General features: G+C 42.6%; 1 protein-coding gene across 6 annotated transcripts in view; it reads left to right on the forward strand.

The window, feature by feature from the left end:
* PTPRM (protein tyrosine phosphatase receptor type M) overlaps positions 1 to 27797 on the forward strand; it is a 795639-nt gene that overhangs the window by 695030 nt on the left and 72812 nt on the right. For all 6 annotated transcript variants that reach the window (XM_058692682.1, XM_058692677.1, XM_058692679.1 and 3 more), the window contains 2 exons: positions 15707 to 15783; positions 18533 to 18569. In XM_058692682.1, the coding sequence (XP_058548665.1) occupies positions 15707 to 15783; positions 18533 to 18569 (114 nt within the window). The remainder of the gene's footprint in view (positions 1 to 15706; positions 15784 to 18532; positions 18570 to 27797) is intronic.

Genomic DNA, 27797 nt, shown 5'->3' on the forward strand with positions numbered 1-27797 from the left:
TAACTTTAATCATCTTGAATTTAAATGGTACACGAGACTGGCGGCCCCCGTATCGGACAGTGCAGAGCAACGGTGTGTGTTTTATTGTGAAAAAGGAGGGGGTGGGGTTTACACATAATAGGAACGAAGCATCCTGACTGCGTGTGAGCTGGCTCTGTTCTCCTTCTGGCCACTCATAAGTCGCAACCACCGGTTTTGCAGGTGACACGTGCTAGCTTTGAGCGTTCTGTCTGTTCATTTACTCCGTGCTTGCAGTGGTCCTGTCAGAGTCCTTTTTAGGGAGAAGATGTTTCCGATAGACCCAAGGCTTTATTGCCCTTCAGGGGATTCAGTCAACACTTAGGGAGCACCAGACACCGGACCCACGGTGAGGATTCCCAGGTGACAGGGATGATGTCCCCGCCCGCAGGACAGGGTAGACCAGGCAGGTAACAAGAGCCCTGTGACACCAGTACCCTGCAGTGACACGGCAATGTGCCGGAAACGTGTGTGTAGTGATGTCAAGGCTCAGGGAAGAAAACCATTATTTCTTGCCATGGGAAGAATCGCTTGACCAATATAGATCCTTCCAAGTTCCTTCATATTCTCAGGGAGCCGCTAAAGCTTTGTACTCTTCAAAGAATGCAGATTTCTCATAATGGCTCTCGGGGTTCTCTCCAGGAATTCCTTCAGCTCTACAACAAGCTCCAAGGAGGAGTCACAAGATCAAATAGGGAGTTGATAGCATGCTCTGGGCCTCCCTCCATGCCAGGTGGAAGGGGGTGTCAGTGAGCCTATGTCCTGCCGTCCCCACAATATCCCAGATGTGGGCCTCCTGCTGTGCATCCAGAAGGCTGTGTCAGTGAGTGTGAGTATAGGGGTGCTCAGCTGGCCGCTGGCCGGTATAACTTTGAACCTGCTCCTTCCTGAGGCAGAGCTTAATACCTGCACTTGGTGGGCATTCGAGGAAGAGTTTTGAATGATCAATGAAAAAAAGAATAAACGCGAACACTTGTTGAACACTTCCTACACGCTCGACACGGCTCTAAGCACTTCCCACGTGTTAACTCATGTGAACTCACTTCCTGTGACGATACCATGAAACGGGTAATGTGACTGTATCCGTTTTACAGATAAGGCAGTTGAGTGAAAGTTTAGGTTAATAACGTGTGGAGGCGGGATTCCAATCCAGGAGCATCTCTTATAACCACTGTCCGGTGCATGGTTAGATGGTTGGTCCCCACTGGCTTCCTACCGTTTTGAAGTTTTCTCCATTAGCGTCTTGGTCTGCAAGGGGCCAGTGTGGGTGACAAGAGGCAGCTTCAGGAGGCTTTAGCCCCTCTCCCCTGTCTCCCCAGGCCACCCCAAATAAATATACCAACTAAGTAAAAGCTGGGTACCTGCTGTCCAAAGGGAGTTTCAAGCTGTTCCTCCAGCCCCCAGGCTGACCCCTGCAGACCCCGTAGAGAAATTCCAGAACTGCCACTGTTGAGGGTCTTCTGAGAAGCTCTTTTTTGATGCTTTCATGTCTGTTGTCTAAGAAGGATAGTGGGGACAGGGTCTAATGGATGTATCCATTGTCAGTCTATTATCATTAGTTGTCACGTAGCTCTGAATGAGCTCTGAGGGGAACAGGATGTCAGAGGACATTTAATAACAGGCCAAGTGTGAGGAAGGCAGTAGCTGACATGGCTGTCCACATCCTGCCTGGTCTAGGGGACCGCTCGCTGGAGGGCACTGGCCAGCACATTGGAATATGGGGTGGGAAGGGAAACAGAACAAAGGATAAGCATGGCCTAACCTGCCTCCCAACATTATTGAAATAAAAATTTATAGTCTCCTATAAAATAAGTACTTACCCAAATCCTGCTTACATAGGCACTCATATCAGTAGTTTCTTTGTAGGCTTGGGGAAGAGTATTACCACCCACCCTGCACCCTAAGAAATGATATAATTGTTGAAAAGTTGGTTTTACGGATAAAGAAGTCTGCTTCCGAGCACCCAGGCCCTGGGAATGACCACTGACTATGATGAGGAACTGAGGGTTCCGTCAACGTATCTTAGAAATTCTCGTTAGTGCTCTTCAGAGAACATAAGAAGCGTTCTTAATGATCACATTCATTGTTTTGTAACATCGTTTGCATATAAAATGGTTTTAATGGTGCTTAAAAACTGTTGATTGGCTTTTGCTCTTAAGTTAAACTTTTTCCTCATTTACACTGTAAATTTGCTGGGCTAGTCCTTTTCAAATGTAAACAAATACCCCTTTCACCATACCACAAAAACAGCCGTGGCAATTTTCTCCACGGTTCTTACTTATAATTAACTCTGAGCTTAAGATACACACCAAATCTCCAGGCTAAGGGGGCCCCTTGGAGCCTGGGGTCCTCTTTTCTGGGGACTGGCAGTTGAAGATAAGGAGCCAGAATCTGCAGACCCTTCTGAGGCTCCCTCCTCCCTTTCTGTGGTCCTTTCAACAAAGACATATTGGTCTGCCGTGGGCCAGGCTCTGTGCCAAGCTAAAGGAACTCTTTCAACAGATATTATTGAGTGCTTATTACAGGCCAGGCACTATCCTAGGTGTCAGAGACAGAGCAGGGAACAGAACAAAATTCCTTGCTTGTACAGCACCTGACATTCTTATGGGGGCAGCAGAAAAAGTCACTAAGTAAACTGTATAATATGAATAATAGAAAGCGACGTGTGTAACAGAGGAAGTAGGGCAGGGGAAGGAGACGCGTTAGGGCAGAGGTTGTAGTTTTTACCTTGTGGTCAAGAAAGACCTCTCTGAGAGGATAAGATGGAAGCCAGGGCCTGAGACAGGTAAGGAGGGGAGCCAGGTGCAGGCAGAGGCCCTGAAGGGGCAGGCCTGCCTCAGTGTGGTGCGGTGCGGTGCTGTGCTGGGAATGGCAAGGAGGCCAGTGTCACTGGAGCAGGGGGAGGGGGAGCCAGGGGAAAGGTAGAAATGTGAAGAACTGGCATTTTCCAGGGAAGGCAGGGGAGGAGAGACTTAAGTGATTATACAAAGGAATTAAACGATTATACAAATTACTGAAATAAAGTTAAGGGCCATGAAGGAGAGGGACAAGGTACCATGAGACTCTGTCGTGTGAGGATTGACTTGTTGAGGCAATGGGGAAATGCTTCCCGGAGGATGTGAAATGGAAAACCACTGAATGAAGGGTTAGAGCAAGGGGATGTTGCAGACAGGGGGTGCATCACATGAACAGATCCTCCACACGAGGGGACCCCTTGAGTCTGAGGCCCTGAAGGAAGGGCAGGTGGCCGGAGGTGGGCAGGGTGAGAGTGGGGGGCAGGCCGGTGAGGGGTAGAGGGAGATGGAAGCCAGACCTGCAGGGCCTTCTAGGGAAGATTCAGGATTTTAGTGTTTGTTATAAAAGCAAAGGGAGACCTCATCAAAGGGTGTTTTGAGGAGAGGGGTGAGGATTGTTCATCAAATTTGCATTTGAGAAATTTAATCTGACTGCAAAGTAAAAAATGAATTTGAAGGGGACCCTGGTTAAGAGATTTTCTCAGTAGCCCAAGTGAGAAGCAATGATAATGTGGACTAGAAAGAAGAGAAATCGAGGGACTCCAGAGAAGTAATTGATCAAATGGAATGGACAGGATGTGGGGTGAGGGAGACAGAGGAGTCAGAGATGTTTCTGTTTCTGACTCACAGGAGGATGGATGGATGGTTGGATGGACAGATGAATGGATGGATGGACGGACGGACAGATGGACAAGTGGAAAGATGGGCCATTTACTCCAGTGGGTTATACTGAAAGGGAAGCACATTTGGCGGGGAGCTCAGGGATAGGCATGATGTTGGCAGTAGCAAGGAAAGTGTATGAATTGAATCTGGGGATCTGGGGATACACTGAGATGCCTGCAAAACATTCAGATGAGATGTCCAGTAGCCAGTTGTATGGACTGCTCTGGAACCCAAAGGAGACGGGTCTGGGCCCAAATATAAACTAGTGAATCTTGGAGCATAGAATGGTGGCTGAAACCACTGGCATGATAAGATTATCTGTGGAGCAAGCAGGGAGGACATGGAGAGCCTAGGACCCAGCCTGGAGGAGCTTCAATAATGGGAAATAGTGAGGCTGAGGCAAGGCTGCCTAACGTGTCGAAAGGAGCATTGTCTCGTAGAGAAGAGAGGGTATCAGGAGCGTCCTGTTGAAGACTCCAGTGCAGTGAAGACTGATGTAGCAACATGAGAATTACTCATGAAATTAGCAAACGGCGCTTTGAATGGAGTGCGCAGGGGGTGAGGAGGCAATGAGTTGAGGACATGACAGGAGGGGCAACAATGCCATGAAGGGGGTCCCTTCTGAGCTTTGGTTCTCATCCTCACTGTGTTCCCCATGCCCTCTTGCCCCATTTTCCCGGCTCATAGTGGGGTATCTGAGAGAAGAGTGAAACATATGACCCCATCTATTCCACCCAATTCTTTCAACAAGTAACCCAATCTCTTCCGGGGTTTCGTTCCACAGTAATGTACTTCTTTCTGCCAGATGAGCCTCTCCCACAGTCGCTTCTGATGAATCCACTCCTGTCATGATCCAGTTTAGGAATAAAGGCAGGTGAAGGGAGGATGGTGGGAACAAGGGGTTAGTTGGATAAGATGGGCCGGCATGGAGAGCCTTTGACATTAACATTTAGATGGATGAGAATCAGGGTGAAACAAATTGACACACCATGTTTAGGAAAGCAGAGAGAAAAATCTAGAAGAATTGGGCAAAAGAAGAGTCGGGGGGGGGGGGTCCTACCAGGATGCTGAAGATTAAAGACTGAGCGTGTCTGATAGAGGGTCTAGGTGAAAACAGGACACGGGCAAGACTAAGTAACATATAAAACCAACAGCAGGAGCAAAGATGCACATTGAGTCACCTACCACTAAACTCGAAGGTTCCTTATTTGTTTGGTGCTCAGAGCTGGCGTGGCCTGAGCGTCCAGGTGGTGGGCACAAGTAGGGACACCAGACTGGCGTACAGGTCACGCAGGGGTAGGGCGCTGAGCCCTTCCCATCCGTCACTGGTCCCTCCTGCATCTTGCACCTTGAAACCAATGCAGCAGCGGTCCTTGGCAAGAATGTCACCACAGGAGGAGCAAAGCCATTATTTGCAGCCATCAGTTGTAATTAAAATTAATTTTGAGTCTCCTCTCAGAGGGCAAATGTTACTTAAATCATTGTGATTCTGATTTACCTTAAATATGTCATCAAGATTTAGCAGAAAGAGAGAAGTGGTTGGAGGTGAAATATTATCAATGACACACTCCACTTCCGCTGCTATAGTGATATCTCATTACATACGAGTTACAACTGCAAGGCTATTACCCATATCCATTGTGTTTAAAATGAAAATGTTAAAATATTTGAAGCTACTTAGAAGTGTTTTAAATATAATGCGATGTGACAAAAGGGCATAATTAACCGCTTTTAGGGGCTTAGAATAAAGGATGGAGACCTGCTTTAAATGTCAATTACCCCACCGCTAATGTATGAATGCACACATACAAAATGCATGCGTACACACATCCGTAAACACACACATGTATACATAAGCATATGTACATGGGGAAAAGCACCAGCAGATTATAATTTTTCAGTAACGAGCAGTGGTTTGTTATGCTTTATACCAGGTCTTTATGTGCCTATTTCTTACCCCAAAAAATTATTTTTGCCCTATTTCTTACGGTAAAGGCTTTTTTGAAAGGAATGAGAGGAATTAACAAGGCCTTTATGCAGACTTTCTCAGAATGTCAGTTTGTTCCCTTTTGTGATGGGCTAACATTGAGTTCTGGTTATAATATAAACATTAGTTGGGTTTTGATCATATTACAGTCATCCATGGCTAAATAGGTACTTTTTCCCCCCAATTAGAAAGGCAATTCATACACATTCAAGAAAAATTACACAGTAACAAAAAGTTGGGAAAATTGCTCAGAACCTCATCCCCTAAGTTCAAACCCTACTAACATTTTTTAGTTTGTTTCCTTCATCTCTTTCTATTCTCTGCCTTGAATTCATTGGCTTTATTTTTTAAATAAAAATAAGTTTATTATTTCATTGCTGATTATAAACACAGTATAGGGGCGCCTGGGTGGCTCAGTCAGTTAAGCGTCCAACTTCTGCTCAGGTCATGATCCCACCCTTGTGGGGTCGACCCCACGTCAGTCTCTGTGCTGACAGCTCAGAGCCTGGAGCCTGCTTCATATTCTGTGTCTCCCTCTCTCTCTGCTCCTCCCCTGGTCACACACACATACTCTCTCTCTGTCTCTCTCTCTCAAAAATAAATAAACATAAAAGAATTAATAAAAAGACAGTATAAACTGTGTACACAAAGGGGTACACAAAATCATCAAGATGAAAATAAATATCACTCCAAATTTTCCCACCCTGCAGAAATCCCACCCACCCTTCACTTATCCCACCAAGCGTTTCTGCACACATATGCAATTATTTCATATAAACAGACTCTTACAAGACACGTTGCTTTGTAACCCACTCTACTTCACTCCGCAGTCTGTCAGAGATCTTTCCAGGTAAGGAAATTAAAGCTATAGTAATACTTTTTAATGATTGTGTGACATTCCATTGTTTTAGAAGACTGTTGCTTCACAACCCTTTGGGAGCTTCCTGGGTTAATCTGAAACCACTCCCATACACAGAGGGCAGGGAGTGACCACAGAAGAGGAAGGACACTCTAGTATGGTAGCTGGGAGTTTTAACAAGTAAAGGGAACTTACCTCCAAGGCTCGTCTTGGACGGCAGCAAGGCAAGTGGATCCTTGCATCCCTCTGCCAAATCTGAAAGGTTTATGAAGAGGCCTTACTAGTCGCATATACTGAGCAAATGTTCTCAGCACCATATCACTGTCTCAAAGCTATGTCCTTGGAGTAGCCTCTGGGAGCAGGAAAGACAAGCAGAACCCACATTCCGAGGGGGAGATGGGTGAGGAACTTCAAGTGCCCAGGTCCAACTCACGGGTCATCCACTGATCACATCTTTTCAGTGATCTTTCCCAACAGAGACCACTGTTGATCAGTGCCCTGTTGATATCCTTGAATGGTTTCAACTAGGTGAGGACAAAATGAATTGTGTTTTAGAAAAGCAGCTCACAGCATGAATTCACTAGAGAAGGAAAGTCTGGAGGCAAAAGTGAAATATTGCAGGTAAAATATTATCAAGTCTTGAATTAAATTATCGGCAATAATGATACAAGTGACAGCTCGCTTTTACTTAGTTCTTACTATGTGCCAAACACTTATCAATGCATTACTAATATTAACTCAGTTCTCACAAAAACTCTACATGGTAGGCACTATTTTTATTTCCATCTTACAATTAAAGGAACTAAGACACAGAGAGGTTAAATAACTTGTCCGAAGTCACACAACTAGAAAGTGCCAGAATTGGGATTCAAACCCAGGGATTCTGACTCCAAAGCCTGTGATCCTAACCCCCATGCTACACTGTGCAGAAACAATGATGGAAAAGAAAAGTTACTATCCCTGATGAACTTAGATGCAAAAATCCTCAAAAAATATTAACAAATCAAAGTCAGCAATATAGTAGAAGGATAAATGCATCATACTCAAGTGAGATTTATTCCAAGGATGCAAAGATGGCTCCGTATCTACAAATCAATCAGTGTGGCACCCCCCCCATTAACAAAATGAAGGATAAAAATCATGTAATCATCTCAAAACATACAGAAAAAGCATTTGACAATATTCAGTGTCCTTTTATGATAAAAACTCTCAACAAAGTGGGTATAGAGGGAACATACCACAACATAATAAAGTCCGGATATGACAAGCCCACAGCTAACATAATGGTGAAAAGCCCACTCCGTGGTGAAAAACTGAAAAATTTTCTTCTAAGATCAGGAACAAGACAAAGATGCCAACCCACTCTTGCCACTTTTATTCAACAAAATATTAACAGTTTAAGCCACAGCAGTTAACAAGAAAAAGAAATAAAAATAAAAGGCATCTGAATTGGAAAGGAAAGAGTAAAATTCTCACTGTTTGTGGATAACATGATTTCATGTATAGAAAACCCTAAAGATTCCACCAAAAAACACATTAGAATAAATGAATACAATTATCAGGGTACAAAATCAAAATACAAAAATCTTTAGCACTTCTTTTTTTTAAATGTTTATTTATTTTGAGAGAGAAAATGAGAGGGGGGTTGCAAAGACAGAGGGAGACACAGAATCTGAAACAGACTCCAGGCTCTGAGCTGTCAGCACAGAGCTGAACCTAGAGCTCAAACCCATAAGCTGTGAGATCGTGACCTGAGCCAAAGTCGGATGCCTAACCAATTGAGCCACCCACCTGCTCCTTGCATTTCTATACACTAACAACAAACTCTCAGAAAGAGAAATTAAGAGAACAATCACATTTATAATTACATTAAAAAGATGAAAATATCTAGGAATAAATGTAACCAAGGAGGGAAAAGACCTATACTCTAAGACATTGATGAAAGAAATTGAAGACACAAATAAATGGAAAGATAGTCCATGCTCATGGATTAGAAGAATTATTATTGTTAAAATGTCCATACTACCCAAAGCAACCTATAGATTCAGTGCAATTCCTATCAAAATTCCAATGGCATTTCTTTACAAAAATAGAACAAATAATTCTAAAATTTGTATGAGACTACAAAAGACCTTGAATAGCCAAAGCAGTCTTGAGAAAGAAAAAGCTAGAGGCATCACACTACGTGATTTCAAACTACATTACAAAGTGATAGTAATCAAAACAGTATGGTATTGGCATAAAAACACACATACAGATCAATGAAACAGAATAGGGATCCCAGAAATAAGCCCACATGTATATGGTCAATTAATTTACAACAAAAGAGGCAAGAATATACAATGGGAAAAGAAGAGTCTCTTCAATAAATGGTGTTTATATTTATTAACTCGGCAACCATATGCCAAAGAATGAAAGTAGGCTACTATGTTACACAAGATACAAAAGTTAACTCAAAATGAACGGAAGACCTGAATGTAATACCTGAAACCATTAAACTCCTAGAAGAAAACGTAGGTGCTAAGCTCCTTGACATTGGTCTTGGTGATGATTTTTTTGGATCTGACTCTAAAAGCCAAGCCAACAAAAGCATAAAAGTAAGCAAACGGGACTACTATCAGAATAAAAATCTTCTGCACGGCAAAGGAAACAATCAACAAAATGAAAAGGCAACCTACTGAATGAGAGAAACTAGGAGCAAATCATATATCGGATAAGGGGTTAATATCCAAAACATACAAATAACTCACATAACCCAACAGCAAATAAAACAATCCAATTTAAAAATGGGCAGCAGATGTGAATAAATATTTCTTCTAAAGAAGACATACAGATGGCCAGCAAGCACATGAAAAATGTTCAACATCACTAGTCATCAGAGAAATGCAAATCAAAACCACAATAAGATACCACCCCACACCTGTGACAATGGCTGTTATCAAAAAGACAGGAAACAGCAAGTGTTGGCGAGCTATGAGAAAGGGGGCCCCTTGTGTCCTGTTGGTAGGAATGTAAGTTGATGCAGCCACTATGGAAACATTATGGAGCCTGCCTCCTTGAGAAAGTAAAAGTAGAACTACCATATGATCTAGCAATCCCATTACTGGATATTTATCTAAATAAATAAATGAATGAATGAATAAATAAATAAATAAATAAAACAAACACTAGGGGCACCTGGGTGGCTCAGTCGGTTAAGTGTACAACTTTGGCTCAGGTCATGATCTCAGTCCATGAGTTCGAGCCCCGCATTGGGCTCTGTGCTGACAGCTCAGAGCCCGGAACCTGCTTCGGATTCTGTGCCTCCCTCTCTCTCTGCCCCTCCCCTGCTCACGCTCTGTCTCTCTCTGTCTCTCAATAATAAATAAACATTACAAAAAAATTAGGGGCGCCTGGGTGGCTCAGTCAGTTAAGCATCTGACTTCTGCTCAAGTCATGATCTCACAGTTCATGGGTTCGAGCCCCGCATTGGGCTCTGTGCTGACAGCTCAGAGCCTGGAGCCTGCTTCGGATTCTGTGTCTCCCTCTCTCTGCCCCTCCCCTGCTCATGCTCTTTATCTCTCTCTCTCTCTCAAAAATAAATAAACATTAAAAAACAAAAATGCTAATTTGAAGACATATGCCCTCCTATGTCCTTGCAGCATTATTTACAATGGCTAAGATATGAAAACAACCTAAGTGTCCATCATGGATGAATAGATAATGATGATGTGAGGTAGGTTAGATAGAGGATAGATAGATAGATAGATAGATAGATAGATAGATAGATAGATAATGGAATACTATTCAGCCATAAAAAAAGAATGAAATCTTGCCATTTGTGACAACATGGGTGGAATTAAGGGATATTATTGCAAGTGAAATAAGTTATACAGAGAAAGACAGATGGTGATTTCACTTATATCTGGAATCTGAAAAACAACCAAACAAAGCAAAACAAAGCAAAAATTGACCCATACAGAGAACAAACTCTGAATCACCAGAGGGGAGGAGGTGGGGGAGAAAGACAAAATAGGTGAAGGAGATTAATAAGGCATATAGTCTTCAAGTTATAAAATAAATTAAGACTTGGGAGTAAAAGTTACAGCCTAAGGACTATAAGCAGTAATATTATGATGAGAGATGATAGCTCGAGTTACTATGGCGAGAATGTTGTAATGTATATAAATATCGAATCACTATATTGTACACCTGAAACTAATACAATATTGGGGTTGCTAGAAGGAGGAGGGTTGGAGGTAGGTGAAATGGAGGAAGAAGGTCAAGTGATACAAACTTCCAACTGTTAAGTAAGCAAGGCCTGGGGATGTAATAATGTTAAGCACGATGATTACAGCCAGCAATATTGTCGTATATACATGATAGTTGCCAAAAGAGTAAATCCTAAAGTCTTCATCACGATAAAAAAAAAAAATGTTTAACTTTGTATGGTGCCAGATGTTAACTAGACTTATTGTGGTGGTTGTCTTACAACATATACAAATATCAAATCATTCTGTTGTACACCTGAAATTAGTATGTTATAAGTCAATCATACCTTGATTTAGGAAAATATTTTTTAAATAAAAAGATAAGTTGCTGAATAGATGCCAGGGGACTAAGTTGTAGGAGCTGTTTAGGCATATCTGTCCTGTTTCCAAACCTTTTTTCCTATTTCCTCTTTAAAACTAGTTCAAGCTCATCTTTCCCAAAGACTGGCTGCTTTCAGTGCGCAGTTTTCCCCTGCTCTGCTGACCTCCAAACAAGCATCCTGGGCTCTTTGTGGTTCGAATTGCTAAGCAATAACGATGTCACTTTTATTCACATGAGAGGGATAATTCCTTTTTGATGGAAACTGTCCTATGGTCCATGCACTTGGACACATACTTCTCACTTGGTCTTCCTAACAATCCTGTGAAGGTAGCCCATCGTCAACCTCTTCTTACAGATGAAGCGCGGCAAGGTTCAGAATTTATCTAAGTTCGTGCTTCAGGGGAGTAGTACATCCAGTATTCAAATCAAGGTCTCTGGGCCACCTAAGCTAAACACTACACAATGTCAACATGAAATGGCTTCGGAATAACCAAGGAAAAAACACCCATACCAGGAGAGAAACAAGGATGGTAATGTATAACTCTAAAGCTCAGGTCTTTTCTACCTTACTAGACTCTGTCTCCTGAAATACCAAGTCCTTATAGTCTTGACTCCTTGGCCTTCATGAATAGTTGACCTTTTGTCAGCCACAAATCCCATTGGATTTTTCGAACTTTTATACCCAAACAGGTGAATTCTCCAAACGTCTTCCTTTCAACCCAAATGGTAGTTTCTGGTACTGAGAAAGGCCCTCTCCCAGCTGGTCAGCCTCCAAAACAAAGTAGGGATAGGGGCTCAACCAGTGGGCAGTGGTTATCTCTGTGGATCCCTTGTCTGAGAGCCTCCCATATTTGTCACATGCTGGAAATGTCCTATAGACATTTCCTCATTGTCATTTGATACTATTTCACCTCAGGAGTGCCCTAGGAGAAGGAATTGAGTTTTCCTAAAAGAATGTTTGCTATATGATAGCCTTCTTAATTGGCTTGTGATTTAAGGTGAATGAGATTTCAAGAAAAGATGGCAGTGAACCTCCATGTACTCACTTGTTTGCCCCTCAACAGTCTATATTTATTGTTTTCCTAGCCTGAGAGCTTGATCTGAAAGAGGATGCCTGAGAATCACCGTCTCTTTCACGGAGGCATTTTCAGATATCCAGCAGGAGCTTAGGGAAGGCTCTCCTGACTGGAGGGACGTATCAACTTTCTTCTTTTGCCTTCACTTTCACTGACTCAGTATGAGTGATAGTGAGACCTTTCTTCTCATTTTATTGTTGCTGTTGAGGGAAGGTGATTTTCTCATTGGCATGCCAGAAGGCAAAGGATTACTTTGATAAGGGCTGACCCAGTATAGCCAAGAGGGTAATCATGCCATGCCCAGCCTAATCTGGCTGGGCAGAATTCATGTTCTTTTGTTCTTCTCCACAGCCAACCCTTCATCTGAGATATTAAGCCCATTCCCACTGCTAAAACATCTCTCTCCCTGCCTTAAGATACACTGACTTATCCATACTTGCACATTTTATCACTGAAAGAAAAAATACCTCCTAAACCTCATTTCAGTAATTCTTAAACCATCTCCTGAGTACACATTAAAAATGTCTGACAGTTGTCCTCTAGCGGCAAGCTCTCGAGGCACGGCCACCACCGCCTTTATTTCATCAGGGAAAAGGAAGAAGCAGGGGAACTCCCAAGGGCTCAAGACTATAAGTCCCACCTTGGGAGGTGCTGTTTCTCAGGACATCCGGGCTTAGAGTGGAACTTGGAGACATATTCTACAAGGGAGGGGTGGAGAAAGTGGACTTCCCCCTTTTAAAAAAAATATGGTAAAATAAACATGACGTGAAATTTACCATATTAGCCATTTGTAAGTGTCCAGTTCAGTGGCATTTTCATTCACATTGTTATGCAACCGTCACCACCCATTGCCAGAACTTTTTCATCTTCCCAAACTGCAAGTCTATACCTACTCAACACTAACTCCCTACTCCCCACCTCCCTGCACCCCCTGGCAATCACCATTATTTCTGTCTCTATGAATTTGACTATGTTAAATATCTAAGTGGAATCACGTAGTATTTACCCTTTTGTGTTAGGCGTATTTCACATAGCATAATACCCTCAAGGTGGACTATTTTATTTTATTTTATTTTATTTTTAATTTTTATGTATTTTTGAGAAAGAGAGAGACAGACAGAATGCAAGCAGGGGAGGGTCAGAGAGAGAGGGAGACACAGAATCCGAAGCAGGCTCCAGGCTCTGAGCTGTCAGCACAGAGCCCGATGCGGGGCTCGAACTCACAAATTGTGAGACCATGACCTGAGCCCAAGTCGGACACGTAACCGACTGAGCCACCCAGGTGCCCCTGGACTCTTTTAGTTTTAAATAGTGAAATATAGGTACAGAACAGGGCATACAGCATCCAAATACAGTTTAATAGGTGATTGTAAAGCAAACATTCAGGACCATTCTAGTACTCCAGACAGCCCCAGTGAACCTCGCCTGACCACAACTTGCCCCTTCTTCCATGGAGACAGTGACCATCAAGACACGGTATTCATTAGTGAGGTGAAGAGTCCCATGCGTTATGCTCACCTGCTGTGTGTTAGGGCCACTGCATGTGGTTGTGCATTGCAGATAGTGCTGTGAAGAGAGGCCCCGGGGCTCGGCACTGTGGCCTCGGGGAAAGGTGCTCATAGGGTTATTCGGAATGAATACGATGAGGTCTCTGACCCCAAAAGGTCATAACCTAGTAGAATCAACTTTCGAATGAAGAAAGGATACTACCATGCACATAAAGAGAAATAAAAACAATCTCAGTCTGCCTAGGAAATACGCTGTACATATGTCTTGTGGGTTTCCCCATCAGGAGGAGAGTAAAGTGATTAAATCTAGAGAAATAGCTGCCAAGTTAAAAATAAAATAAAATAAAATAAAAAAGAGTGAGGGAGGGAGGGAAGGAGGTAACCAACCGAACAGTAGGAGATGATGGGGCAACTCTTTATTTCAAAGGCTCTGTTTATGGGAGATGAGAGTGCAGTCTTATCAGAGATTGAAGTCCCCATGTAGAACATTCCAGAACAATTTGAGAGGCCCAGGGGTGATAAATCACAGGGAATGGGCGGCATTCATCCTGAGATTCTAAGAGAAATAAAGTGTGAAAGAGGGGCGATTCTGACAAGGAGATACAATAGATCCTAAGACAGTGCTGCTTCTGAAGATTGGGAGGCTCTAATGTGATGCCTGCCTTTTAAAAAAAACTGCCCAGGGAAAGTCAAGCAGTACGGGGAGGCAGACCTAATCTCCCTTCAGAGGAGCTGACTTAAAGCCTGATGTGTGTAGAACAGCCATGATTCAGGTCTATTGGAGCATCTTTCATTCGGGAGGCTCAAATGGCTTTACTGCCTGAATTACTTACAGCCCTGCTGTAGCTGTGTGTGAGCACTGGCTCTCCTAATGCAAAAGCCGGGACAATCCACACATACCCAGCACCCCAATGACTCGCCTCCCCCATGCCACCTGCAAAAATATGGATAGGGGACCTCTGGTTTAAGCAAAGTGTACTCTGAGAAATTGGATCTTAGAGCAGGTTACCATGAGGCAAACTTGGCCTGCATGTGGGTCCATTTCTGGGTTGTTACCACCTGTGTGGGCATCAGCGGTACAGATCGTGAGAATAGTCTGCATGTCTGTTCCACAGCACATGAAAAGGGCAACAACTGACATTTATCCATCACTTACTATATGCCAGGTGGTTTTCTAATCTTCTTTTCTATTTTGTTTTAATGGTCACAATGGTCCCGTGAGGCAGGCACTGTTAATCCCCATTCTACAGATGAGAAAACTAAACCACAGGGAGAGCTAGTAACTTGTCCCAAATCACAAGTGTGGAGATTCTGACCCACATGCCTGACTCTGGACCTCACACACATGGTGCAGAGAGCGGTGTAGGGAATTCAGGGACAACAACTGAGGTTAGGTCCTTGTTCGCACCTCCAGAGAGCTGGGCCGTGGTTTATAGCCATCATTTGTCAAGGTGGGTGCCATAGGAAGCCTTCAAAATCTCAGGGTTAGTATGTGATTTAGTGAACTTGCTCTACGTTCAGTCCAAGAAATAATTCTGTTGTGATTCATAGGACTCCATGTAGAAGTTTCAAACCTCTACCCACGCAGCGCGTCTGTAAATGATCAAAGAATAACTTCACGATATTTGCTGCAAAATGCAAATAATTCTAAATCCTTCCCAGCTTCAAGAGCAAAATAGGAAGTGTAGTAGGTGTGTAGTGTTTAATTCTTTGTTTATCGGTAAAGCAGCATGGATGTGAATGATCTCTATGTAATGTGCTTGCATTCTGGGGCTCTAAGCAGCCCAACAGATTGCTTTTAATTCATTGTTTGCTTGGGGCACCCGGGTGGCTCAGTCGGTTAAGCATCCAACTTTGGCTCAGGTCATGATCTCACAGTTCGTGCGTTCGAGCCTGCCGGCTAAGGATCCTGTGTCTCCCTCTCTGTCTGCCCCTCCCCTGCTCATGCAGGGAGGTTTTTTTTCATTAAAACATTTTTTAAAAATCATTGTTTTATTTTTCCTTTGCAGATGATCATTCGCGGGTGAGACTGCAGACCATAGAAGGAGATACCAACTCCGACTACATCAATGGAAATTATATCGATGTATGTATTTTGAAGCCGTCAGTAAACCCAACTGTTCTGCCACATTCCACATTGTGTGTCTGCTATGGTACTGGTGGGCACTCACTGCTCCAAATCCAGAAGCAAACACATTAACGTTACTTCACAGCCTGCAGAACTTTATAGTGGAGACATGGCCACTCCTGTTCTCAAGTCGGCCTACTGGCTGCTGAACTCCTCTGTGACATTCCGTGTCTTCCGTGCTGCTGTGGACCAAGGATAGTGTTTCCATGTTTTTGTCAACAACTTAGGTTATTTGACACTTTAAAAGAAATCTGTTTACATATTAATAAGATAAAACTCTCTTAATTCCTAATTCGATGATTTGCGATCTCTCGTCATTACTGCACTTTTAAGTTGCCTTCAAAGTAGTCTGCAGCTGTTTAACCAGGACATCGAATGCACACAAGACGTGTCATTAAATATGTAGGCTGTTTAATTATTGAAGACTGCTTCTTTGTTCATCCTGCATCATGTTAACTTAATGTCTTACATTAGAATAAATTCCTGAGGAGACAGCATGTTTTCAGTTGAAAGAATGAATGAACTCAAAAGTAGCCTGAAAATGAAGGGAAAGTCACTGTTACCTTCAAGGCTCAGGTTCACGTGAAACAGACCTTTGCTCCCTTGCAGTTCCCAGGGCACGCTGTGCTTGCCTTGGCCATCACACTGCCTTCTAGTCCATTAGTACTTCCACGGACAGGCTTTACCCATACATGTGAGTTCTTTCGTCTTCTTACTTGAGTATAATTCAGATGCTACTAAAAATACTAGCATCACAATCTCTAAGAGTTATCTAAAAAATAAACATAAGGATGTTATTTATAGTACTGCTTGGAAAGGTTGTGACACTTTGGTTATGGATCTGAGGGTAGGGCCTACAGGAGGACTGTCTGAAGAGTAATTTGTATCCCATTCCTCGAATGAAGCCCCCTACGCTGCCACATTGGATGATGGTTGAGAACACACACGGCCCAAGTTAGATATCTTTTTCTGTTAAAGCCAAGTTCCTTCCTAAAATACTTTGCACTTATTCCTTTATCCAGTAGATGTTTAGTGAGTCCCTTGTGGGAGAATTCAGAGGTGGCCAAGACCTGTTGCCTTCTCCCCAAGACTTCAGAGTTTAGAAGCTGAAGTAAGAAATGTCTTCTCTATAACTCTCCTTCCCTTGGGAGATTCCAAGGGAATCCTGTTCATGCTCCAGCCCCAGCTCCTAGAGCCCCTGGGGGCTCTTGAGCACAGGGGCTGTATCCTATGCATCTTGTACCCCCTGCGCCTGGCACAGCCCTGAAATTCTGTAAGCACTTAATAAGTGTTTGATGAATCACTGCCTGAAGGAGTAAATGTAATCAGATTAGGTTTTGTGGCGGAAGTGATTTTAACTTAGCTTTAAAGAATGGGCAGGTAGAGCTACAGAGGAGGGAAGACATAAAAGCAATGAACATACCAGATTAATTAGTTTTAATTTTAACAGAGAAAAGAGTCAATATTCAGGGCCCTTTTATTTACTCAGTCAATAAGATTTTATTGAGCCACGTGTTGTATTATATGTCAGTTGCTGTTGTACGTATTAGAGTGTTAACTGTGTGTGATTCAGACCACAAACAAAAACAATGGACTGAGAAATGACCACTGTGTTTAGCAACATAGGTCATTCGTGGACTGTGTGGATTATTTCTGTTTCATAGATGAGCTCCTCCTATCTCCTAGCACCTTGCTAGAACTGACATATGGAGCCGCACATCAGACAGGGTCTTGCTTTGTGAAACTTAATCAGCTGGCAAGACATGAGTGATTATCTTCATAATCCTATTTAATATCTGTCAAGAGTCTATACCCACAGCAGGTCAGTTGTATAAAAGAATGTGTTTGCTTTTGCTGTTCATTATCAATGACTTGTTTTAAAAGCAAAAAAAAAAAACAAAAAAAAATCTACCAGATACACATTGAAATGGTCTGAGAAATCTGTATTTCCTCTCCAAGTTTCTCCTGTTTCCCATCTGGCTTCAGGCACACTATATTAGGTAATCTCGGGGAACAGAAATGGAAAATATTAAGGTCCGTGGCGATATTATGTTACCTGTGTGTGATTTTCTCTAAATTGGTTTTATCTTCCCCAGATATTGATCCTGTGACGTTCTTTGTTCCCTTCTGTATTTGGTCTCAACTTTCATCTTTTCCCCTCCTCACAGGGTCACGATAAAAGGAAGGGGCCTTGCAGAATGTCTGCCTCGTTGCATTTCTGGCCCTTGCCACGGCAGCGTGTCATGGCATTAGCAGTGTTTAAGAATGACGTTCAGTATGACTATCGACGTAGCTGCCTTTACCGGTAGAACAGGATGTGTGTTAAAGCCTTGGCACGCTGCCAGTAGCATCCCGAACACACATGAAATCCTATTGCACGTTCCCAGCCTGTTTGCAATCTAATAAGAGTCGTGGTCGTGTTATTTCAGAGAATCCATAAGTTGTTAGTGTTGATTGCTCACCCATCGTCTCATAGCCGGCGTATGATTAAGTTACTCCCACCCCATGTGTGAGCCACAGAACTGTTAGCTTTGATCCCCCTTTGCTTTTTACGAGGCACTAAGCGGTACTGGGTCTGGCCATTTCACTTTCAGCCGGTGCGGTTGTTGGTATTTGTATGTGCATTCATTTTGGCAAACTTAGTGGGTGACTTCTGTGCTGCTTACCGTTTTAAGTTTGTCAAATATTCTTTCTCATTTATTTTTAGGGTTATCATCGACCCAATCATTATATCGCTACCCAAGGTAAGTCTGCTGGAGCCTTGATGCCTTTCTTTGGTTGTTTGTCTACTCTCTGTCATTTCGTCCCCATGTCATCCTCCAGAATGATATTCCCCACTGCTCTAGCCCCATTTATTGCAGTTCTAGTCATCAACACATACACCCTTGTTTTCCCATCAGACTGTGATCATTTAGTTAGAACCTGATGTTGTGATCTTTAGAAGTGTATTCATCAATTCATTATTGGATTAATTCTGTCTGCCTTCAGAGTGAATCTGACATCTTCATAACTAGGCATATAGATAATCACTAAATAAATCTGTGCTGAGTACAGTCTATACAAAGACCTGTGCCAGTTGCTGCCGGGAGTGCAAGCTGAATTCATCAATTACTGTCTCTCACATCGGTTGTGGTTTGATGGGGAAGGTACGGGGTGACCTGTACATTATTACAAGCAACACCAGTTAGAAATTTATGCGAGAGGTGCAGAGAAAATGTTAGGGAAACTTGGAGAAGAAAGAAGTTACTTTCAGATGGAATCATCCATAAACTGCTTTGTGGTAAAGGTGAGTTTGGGAGGAAAACTTCTAAATGGCCAAGGCATCATGAGCAAAGATCTGAAAGTAGGAAACCAGTACTCCCAGGTGAAAAGCACTGGGTGGATCACTTTGGCTAAAGGAAACAAGAAGAAACCTAGAGGAAAATGTTGGAGAAGCTCATGGCAAGAGCTTTTGTGATGTCTTTCCAGGACACTGACTATGGAGAATAGGATTGTGAGAGGGCTGAGGTTGTTGGGAACGAGGCATCGTAAGGGATGAGTTATTGCATCTGTTAAATGAACTGAAGAAATGCCGAGAATCAGGAAGGACCCAGTTAGGGTTGAGAGCATGCATTCTCTTCATTTTGTTTTTTTATCATTGTTTCCAGTATTGCATCATATCCCAAAAACAGGAGCCGGGAAATCACAAGGATATGACTTGCCAATGGTCAGGGATTGGCAGGTCGTGCCCAACAGAATATCAAGGATCAAGAGAATAAAGGATGGCAAGAACATTGTGGAGAGTCTAGGTTTGGAGGCAGGAGAGTTGGAGGTGTCTGATGGACCGTGAGGAGAAAGAAGTAGCTAAAGACTGAGGTCAGGTTCAGTTAATGAGCCATAGGTTGTAGCCAGTGAGCAGAATTCCAACACTTAGGGCAACACTATCCAGTATAACTTTCTGTAATGGTGGAAACCTTCTGTATCTGTGCTGGTCTATATGGTAGCAACTAATAGACACTCAAAAATTATCTACTGGTGGAAACCTTCTGTATCTGCACTGGTCAAATTGGTAGCGACACGTAGACACTCTAAAATTATCTACTGCTGGAAATCTGTATCTGCACTGGTCAATATGGTAGCCAGTAATACATACGCAAAAAGTATCTACTATGAATGAAGAACCGAATTTTAGATTTTAATATGGATTTCAATAGCTTCATTTGGCTATTCCCTACTGGCTGTTTTGGACAGCAGGGCTCTGGTTTAGAAAAGCTCCAAGTATGGCTGAAATGGAGCCACTGTGGGACCTTGTCCTAATCCCGACAGCGTTGGCCAGTACCTGGGTGGCACCATACGTAGAGTCCGCAGTCTCATGTCACACCATTTTCGATTCTATGCCTGGGTCTAGGTGACCTACTTAACCTTCAGTATGTTTCCTTCCCTGAAATGAAGTCAGTAATGGCTCCTTCCAAGGTCACTTGGCTAGTCAGAAGAAAGGTCACATGGGGAGTGCCCAGCTTGAACTGGCAGGAGACAGACCTTTACATAGGAATTGCTAAGGAGTTGCAATACCTGACACAAACTCCCACCTGATGGGACAGAACAAGAACGTGTGTCCAGGGGCTCTGATTCCAGTCCTGGTTGCCTTCTCCTATACCCTGCTGCTTTTAAGCTGAGTCCACTGATGCTTTTAGAGGAACCCTTTGTTAGTTCCTTAAATCCCTACTAATGGATTCCAGAATATTCCAAAGTAAGGATCGTAACAGATCTGATCTAGTAAACATGCTGATAATTTGGAACTAACTGTTTATAAATATATGCAAAAATTTGATCATAAAATATACAAAATACTACTGAGTTCTTGATTATCAGCCCACGTTTCTATAAATAACGTGAATGTGAAGTTAAATCTTATTTGAATTTTCAAAGTCAAGGACCTCTACATCAATGTTACTCAACAGCTAGCCAAAGTAGAGATTGAAACCCCCAAAGTCCTACATGTGGCCCCTCACCTGGGATTCCTTTGCTCTTCCTCTCTGCCCCTCTCTCTCTCTGAGGGAGATCATTCTTGCAGAAAACTACCATTAGAGAAGCCACTTTCTGGTACCTTCGGAATTAGTTGGAATCATACTTAATTGCTCAGTAGCCCTCTTCAGGAGCATTCAACCCATCAAGTGTTAATGAGTAAATATATTTGCTGGCGGCTAAGAAATGGCAAATGTAATCGCTTTGCAGTAGACCACCCAAGTGCCCTTAATGGAGGAGGATGCTATATGATGCCCTGTTTACCAGAGCATGGCACCTTTGCCAGTGCGGGGTGATCTACAGATTGCACTTTGAAAACTGGCAATACTTACATCACTGCTGTTGGCTCAGGGCGAGGGGCAGAAATGAGCAAATGTTTTTAGTCTAACATTCAATCAAGACAGTACGCATCATATTAAGAGTAATGTATTCAGACCATGATGTTTAGGTTAGAAAGTTAGAGGCTTTCTTCTAGTATATTACACAAACATAATGTAACTGATAGTCTCAGATTGCCAGTAATAAAGATTTCTGATCCTCTGCAGTAATTGGCAAGGACAGTTAGAACATGCCTATGGATTGCCTTCAGAAAGAAAGAAAGAAAGAAAGAAAGAAAGAAAGAAAGAAAGAAAGAAAGAAAGAAAGAAAGAAAGAAAGAAAGAAAGAAAGAAAGAAAGAAAGAAAGAAAGAAAGAAAGAAAGAAAGAAAGAAAGAAAGAAAGAAAGAAAGAAAGAAAGAAAGAAAGAAAGAAAGAAAGAAAGAAAGAAAGAAAGAAAGAAAGAAAGAAAGAAAGAAAGAAAGAAAGAAAGAAAGAAAGAAAGAAAGAAAGAAAGAAAGAAAGAAAGAAAGAAAGAAAGAAAGAAAGAAAGAAAGAAAGAAAGAAAGAAAGACCCACAAGCATCTGATTCTAAGAATCCAACAAAATGGATGATAAAGTCTAACAAGCAGATGCAATTTTAAAAACTCTCCTTGTTCTTTTTTTCCTATTGTGTGCTGATATAATTTTTTAAAACCTGTTCATAGCAGGAACCCATGAAACTACATGAATGTTCCAATTTAGCGACAACCAGTTTTATTCCCATGAGTTTAAAATATGTAGATTTTCACCAAGTCCCTTCAATCTAGAAGACAAGTCATGAATTTATCTCTTCGATCTCTTCCTCCCCTGCTTCCACTTTATTGACTTTTGTACCAGTAACTGACTTTGACCTTTGATGATAACGGTATTGTTTCTGCAAAGTGAAGGGACCACAAAAAAGCCAGAGCTGTGGCTTTTTTCAGTATGTTCTTCCTGTCCCCACTCCGTTTAATTGTTTTCTATCTGCGACTAATATATTAATGACCCAGTACTGACTTCATCAGATCTGCCTGACAATCCATTAATATAATTGTAACATTCAGGATCTATGGTTTGGCATACCAGGAATCAGAAGAGTAAGTCATGTCTGTTACTGTATGTCTGTACTCAAGGCCAAGGCAGAGTTGGGATTTCAAAAGCAGGGTTGTCAGTGAGGGGCAGATGAGCACACAGGTGGGTAGGATTACCCAGAACTGATCATATTTCACTATCAAAGGATACCCCATGGAGACCACAGTGTGGGCCATGAGCTGGAGGAAGCTTTACACATTGAGAATTGCTCCTGCAAAATGATTCAGGAGAACACCTGCCAGCTATGTGGTATGCAAATGAGGGAGGCCTGGAGAAGTGTCTTTTTATTATTGTTTGGTTTTATTTTTTAAATTTTTTTCATGTTTATTTATTTTTGAGAGAGAGAGAGAGTGCGCGCCATCAAGGGAGGGGCAGAAAGAGACACAGACACGGAATCTGAAGCAGGCTCCAGGCTCTGGGCTGTCAGCACAGAGCCTGACACGGGGCTCGAACTCACAAACCATGAGATCATGACCTGAGCCGAAGTCAGACGCTTAACCAGTTGAGCCACCCAGGCACCCCTGGTTTTATTTTTAAAACTGACTTCAAGACTCTTGCTTTAGAAACTCAGGAAAGATGATGTCAGGTAGTTGGGGAAGGAAATGCTATCAGTCTGTGATGGATATGGCCTGTCCCTCTTCCTCACTACCCGGCTCATCTGTGGGCTGGAGGTATACCCAAATATCAGAGGATCCTGCCAGAAGAACCTGCCTGTAATTCCTTCAGGGGAGCCGACAGGCATCATGAAATCTGGGGAGCACCTCATAGTCATGTGGTGGTGCACTAGCACTTGTCTGGGATTTCTGGGGGCCAGAGAAAGGAGAAAGGGCATCAGTGGGGTGAGTGGGGGAGGCAGGTCTTCAGTCATACTTGAAGAAGTTTCCTTTGTCAGAGGAAGAGGACAGGATGAGCAGGTAGGCTACCAAGGTCAGGGAGGAGCATGGAGCCCTGGCAGAGAGCACGAGGGAGACCTGACCGTGGATAGAAAGGGTCTTCACCTCCATGGCATCTTGGGTCTTCTTGGTCGCTTCTTGAAATGGGTCTTCTCTCAGGAAGAACTCCCACATACACACAATTTTACGTAGACATGCAGGTGTTCACAAACCATTAAATCCAGCCTGAAAAAAATCCGTACGCCCGAGATGAAAAAAAGCCCTGAGTTACAAGCGTAAGAAAGAGTGACAAGTAAGGTGAGGACATTGGTTAAAAGGCTGTGAATGAGGAGTATTATTGAATGGAATGAAGGGCAGAGAAAGGAAAGGAAGGATGTTTCTGAGCCACGTGGTGGTGAAAGCAGTGCTTTAAGATTAGTTAGTATGGAATTAGCCTGCAGAGAAAACTGGAAACAAAGGGAACAGTTAGGGGTAGAAACAAATGACTCAGGCAACAATAAGGGCCGTGTTGCAATTGTAGCTTTTATTTTTGTCAACAATCTAAGTTGCATACAACTAAAATATCTTTTCTAATATCAAATATATTGTAGTCTCAAAACTGTTGACTTTTAAGTGTGTTCCTTCTCATTTAATAAAAAGTGATAAATACATATCAGTAGTTTTGCTTCATATAATACAGTTAGAAACGCAGCATTTTCATTTGTCCTTTCATTCCATAAATATTAAGTGCCTATTAAGTATAGGCTTTGTGGTATAACTAATTTTCTATCCTCTAATTTAGGTATTGCTCGTCTCATTTCACAAATAGAGGAAAGAGGGCCCTGGGGAGAAACAGGGGTTGAAAACAGAACTCACATGTAGTTGAGTGCCTGCAGTGAGCCCACAGGGTCCTGGCTGTTCTTCCTCCTTTTCGAGCTGCATTATACCGTGTGATTCTTGCCCTCAAGAAGAGGCTCAGGGCTTGTGCTCTTTCTCACGTTCTGAAGCTCACCCCTCATAATCGAGAACCTTCCTTCTAAGTTATGATGCTCCCCCTCCCCCAAAAAAGTAAATTTCCTATGATACAGTCATATCTGAAAATATCTCTTCATTAAAACTGTCTTCTTAGATGTCCTGAAATAGGACACTGAGAGTCCAGAGTCTCCCTGTTCCCCAGCAGGCCTCTTGGCACCTGTTTGAAGACCCACTAGCCCAGGAGCTAACACTGATGGTGAGAGAAAGAGACTCTACGTGGCAGCAAGATCAAGGCTGAGATCAGAGCTCCAGTGGGGTAGCCAAGCCTGTCAAATTAGCACAGTCCCGGACAAAATAAATGATAAACTGGGGGGTCAAGGCACCTGTACTCAAGAAGAGTAAAATGCATGGATTTTAACAACCTGAAGTTAGCACATCTTTTGTTCACAGAGACTCTGGATGCTCAGTGTCATATTTCAGGATGCCAGTCACACTGGCATAGACCACAAGAACTGATATAGAAAACCAGTTACCGGATAGTTATTTACCATGAGATATACCACTGTCCATCAGACAGAACTGTGTTGCAGGCCAGCTAAAGAGGAAGATGCCTTGGCAGAAGGTTACCTCGTGTCCTGGCATCAGAAGAAGGGCCACAGAGTTCATTTGTTGATTCAACAGGCACATACCCACTGCCTGGAGAGCTGGCACCAAGCAGATGCCCAGTGAGAATACAAGAATGAGTGAGTGAGGGAAGGAATGAATAAATGAATGAATTGGGAGTCACTGGGCCAGACACCAGTTAGGCAGTAGAACATTCCAACCAGGCAAGAAGAACATCTCATGTCAGCCTGACACGGCTTCTACTGACCTGGGTGGATTTGGGGACCATGATCTCCAACGTCCGCGACTCTTTCTTTCCAGAGTTACAGCTGGTCAACTCCAGTTCTCGTGAACACTTTTTCTTCCGATGTGCCAGCCAATCAAGGCAGTGTTTCTGGAGATAGTCCATTCTGTTAAACAACTTAGCTTCTCTCTGCCCTGACCCTACTTCTGCATATCCCACCTTCCATAAGCACTTTATATAATCAATTTTATTTGTCCATGATTATTATTTACTGATAATTTGAAAAAGAGAAGCCTAAAAATAATGTCCTTCAGAGACTGAGCTAGGAGCAAACTTCTACATGAAAATAACCAAAATGCGGAGAACGAAGGTTTATAGCAGAAACAGCACCCAATCTTCAACTACCGCACTACAATTGAAGCTTTGCTCTAGTGACTTCCTTCTGTTTGCCGTTGATCTGTTTTTCTTCTACATTTCTGCCACATACTCCATGTGGTCTGAACATTTTAAATAAGGATTCTCAGAAAGATAAATATGGTTTCTGTTTTCCCAATTCCAAATTCTCCCTCCAGCCTCTGAAGCGGTCAATAATGGTGCTTAGAATAGGTATACTTAACTCTCCTTGGCAACTCATACTTGGGGCAGAGACTTCCCAGTGTTGATGCAAGTTCTACACACTCTATGAATAAGCTCTCGTCTCCTGCATTCTGGCCTCCAGATGGAGATGAACCCTTGAAATGATTTCGCAGTACCATTGAAAGAGGAAAAAAATGTTTTCATCAAAAGCTAAGCCTTCAGTAAGCAACTTTTGTTTCTATTCTTTCAAATACCAGTGTGTACATTACCTGACATTGTTCTGCCCAGCTAAGCTGTTCCCATATTGCCAATGAGTTCTAGACTTACTGTATCCTCTTTGAGGTTGATTTAAAAGTATTCCCTGGTAAAATGGAGGATTCTCTAGTTGTCAACTTGAAATAGGGAGGCTTTGAGGATGTGTCATTTGTACCTGGGCAAACAGGGACCCCTCATGAGGTCTACATATTCCATATTCCCAGTGCCAAATTCTCCATGCAGGGTCCACTGCATGTTACTCTCCATGCATAGTTTTCCAAGGGAAAATGAACAATTGCAATTAACAGCCTATCTACAAACTTCCTTTGAAACTATAATTTTTCTTCACCAGATTAATTTCAACAGAGACTGGCCAATTAGCCAAAAGGTCAGACCATAGACATTTCTCACCCTATGCTCTTAATAAACTCGCTCATTAGTAGTGAGAACGTTTAAAGACAGGTTGCAAATTAAAAGATAAAACCAAAAATAGATTGCAGTAGGTGACATCCACCCTATTGTTATAGATGCCTTAGTGCAAACAGGTCCCTCGAGTAATGGAACATAAATTAACACAGAATAATTTGAAGAAAAATGATGCTGCTGTCAAGCAAGCCCTCAGTTTTGGATTGTTTCAAATGCCTTTTAAATCTGTAAGAATAATTTACAGGTGTTCATTTGAGGTAGAAAATTCTAGAATCTTATCAAGCTGATAGAAACTGTAAAAGTCTTGAAACCCAGCTCCCCTGTTTTGTCATTGAAACAGACCTTAAAGCAAAAATTGATGTAAGTCACTTTCATCCGTATTGTCCCAATGAGTCATGTATACAAAAGTATTTGCAAACTGTGTGGATTGACGTTGATATTTACATAGATTTACATGTGGATTTACATGCAGATGACATACATTTACATGCAGTGTCCAACATGGGAGAAACCTAATGTGTTTCTGATCTCCTGAGGGCCTTTTTGTTCAATAGCGAAGAAACAATAGGAGGTCACATCTCTCTTCCAGGATCAGCCCTTTGAAAATATAGAGCTCTGGCTGAATACCCAGGGCTGCAGGCCCTGGTGCTGCCTTCCTGGGCCTGCAACATCATGGACCCTTTCAAAGCAAAGACATTGCTCTCAGACCTAATTTATCCAAAATTGTACAAATATTTCTGTGAACCTACCAAGTGTCTGCCTCACAACCGTGTTGGGAATACAGCAGTGACCTCAGGAATTACATCGTGCTGGTCTATAAATAAACAACCGTCGCTACTCTGTGATTTTGTAAGAATACCAGGTTTGGGCATGACTTTAGGCTATTGCTCTCCATCACCCATCCTCCATAGCAGGTGAAAACGTGAGACCCAGTGCAGAACTGGAACCACTTTCCTGTCACGATCAGGTTCCTGTATCACACACCGACACAGTTTTGAAGAAGTTTGCAGCAGACAATTTAAGAAGTTTCTGGCCATCGCAAGTTGCTTTTGTTTCTTGCCTTCTTACTCAAAAGGATGCTTCTGGAAATTTCTTCATGCAGTGCCCCATGCTGCCATTGAAAATTTGAGATTGCCTACACTGAGCTATGTCTAGGGAATCAACTTCTCTCTATTTTATTCATTTATTAGAGTTACTCTCTTTTTTCTTAAATAAAAGCAGATCCCACTTGTATACTGAGAAAAGCTTAATTAAAGGATTTAGAGACTAATGAAAGCTTTTATTTCTCTGCCAGTGGCCCCTGAAGCATATGAACATAGGTTTTTCCCTTTGCTTTATGTCTCCTTGACAGAAGGCAGCCAGATCCTGTGGGTCACCAAACCCCTCCATTCTGAGGGCCGCCATTCTTCTTTTTTCTCCTTGATTGCCTTCTCTCTGTTCTCCTCTTCACAGAATGAACAAGTACTCAAGATGAGTTTATGAGGGTTCTCTTTGGAGACAGGCCTGATGAATGCTCTGTGACTCAGCCAGCAAGAGGCTCGTGTGGTGTGAACATCTGTCATGTTCCTCCCTTCTGAGGCTACAAACA

The sequence above is a fragment of the Neofelis nebulosa genome, chromosome 11 (genome assembly GCF_028018385.1).
Source record: "Neofelis nebulosa isolate mNeoNeb1 chromosome 11, mNeoNeb1.pri, whole genome shotgun sequence".
In the NCBI taxonomy this organism is placed as follows: domain Eukaryota; kingdom Metazoa; phylum Chordata; class Mammalia; order Carnivora; family Felidae; genus Neofelis; species Neofelis nebulosa.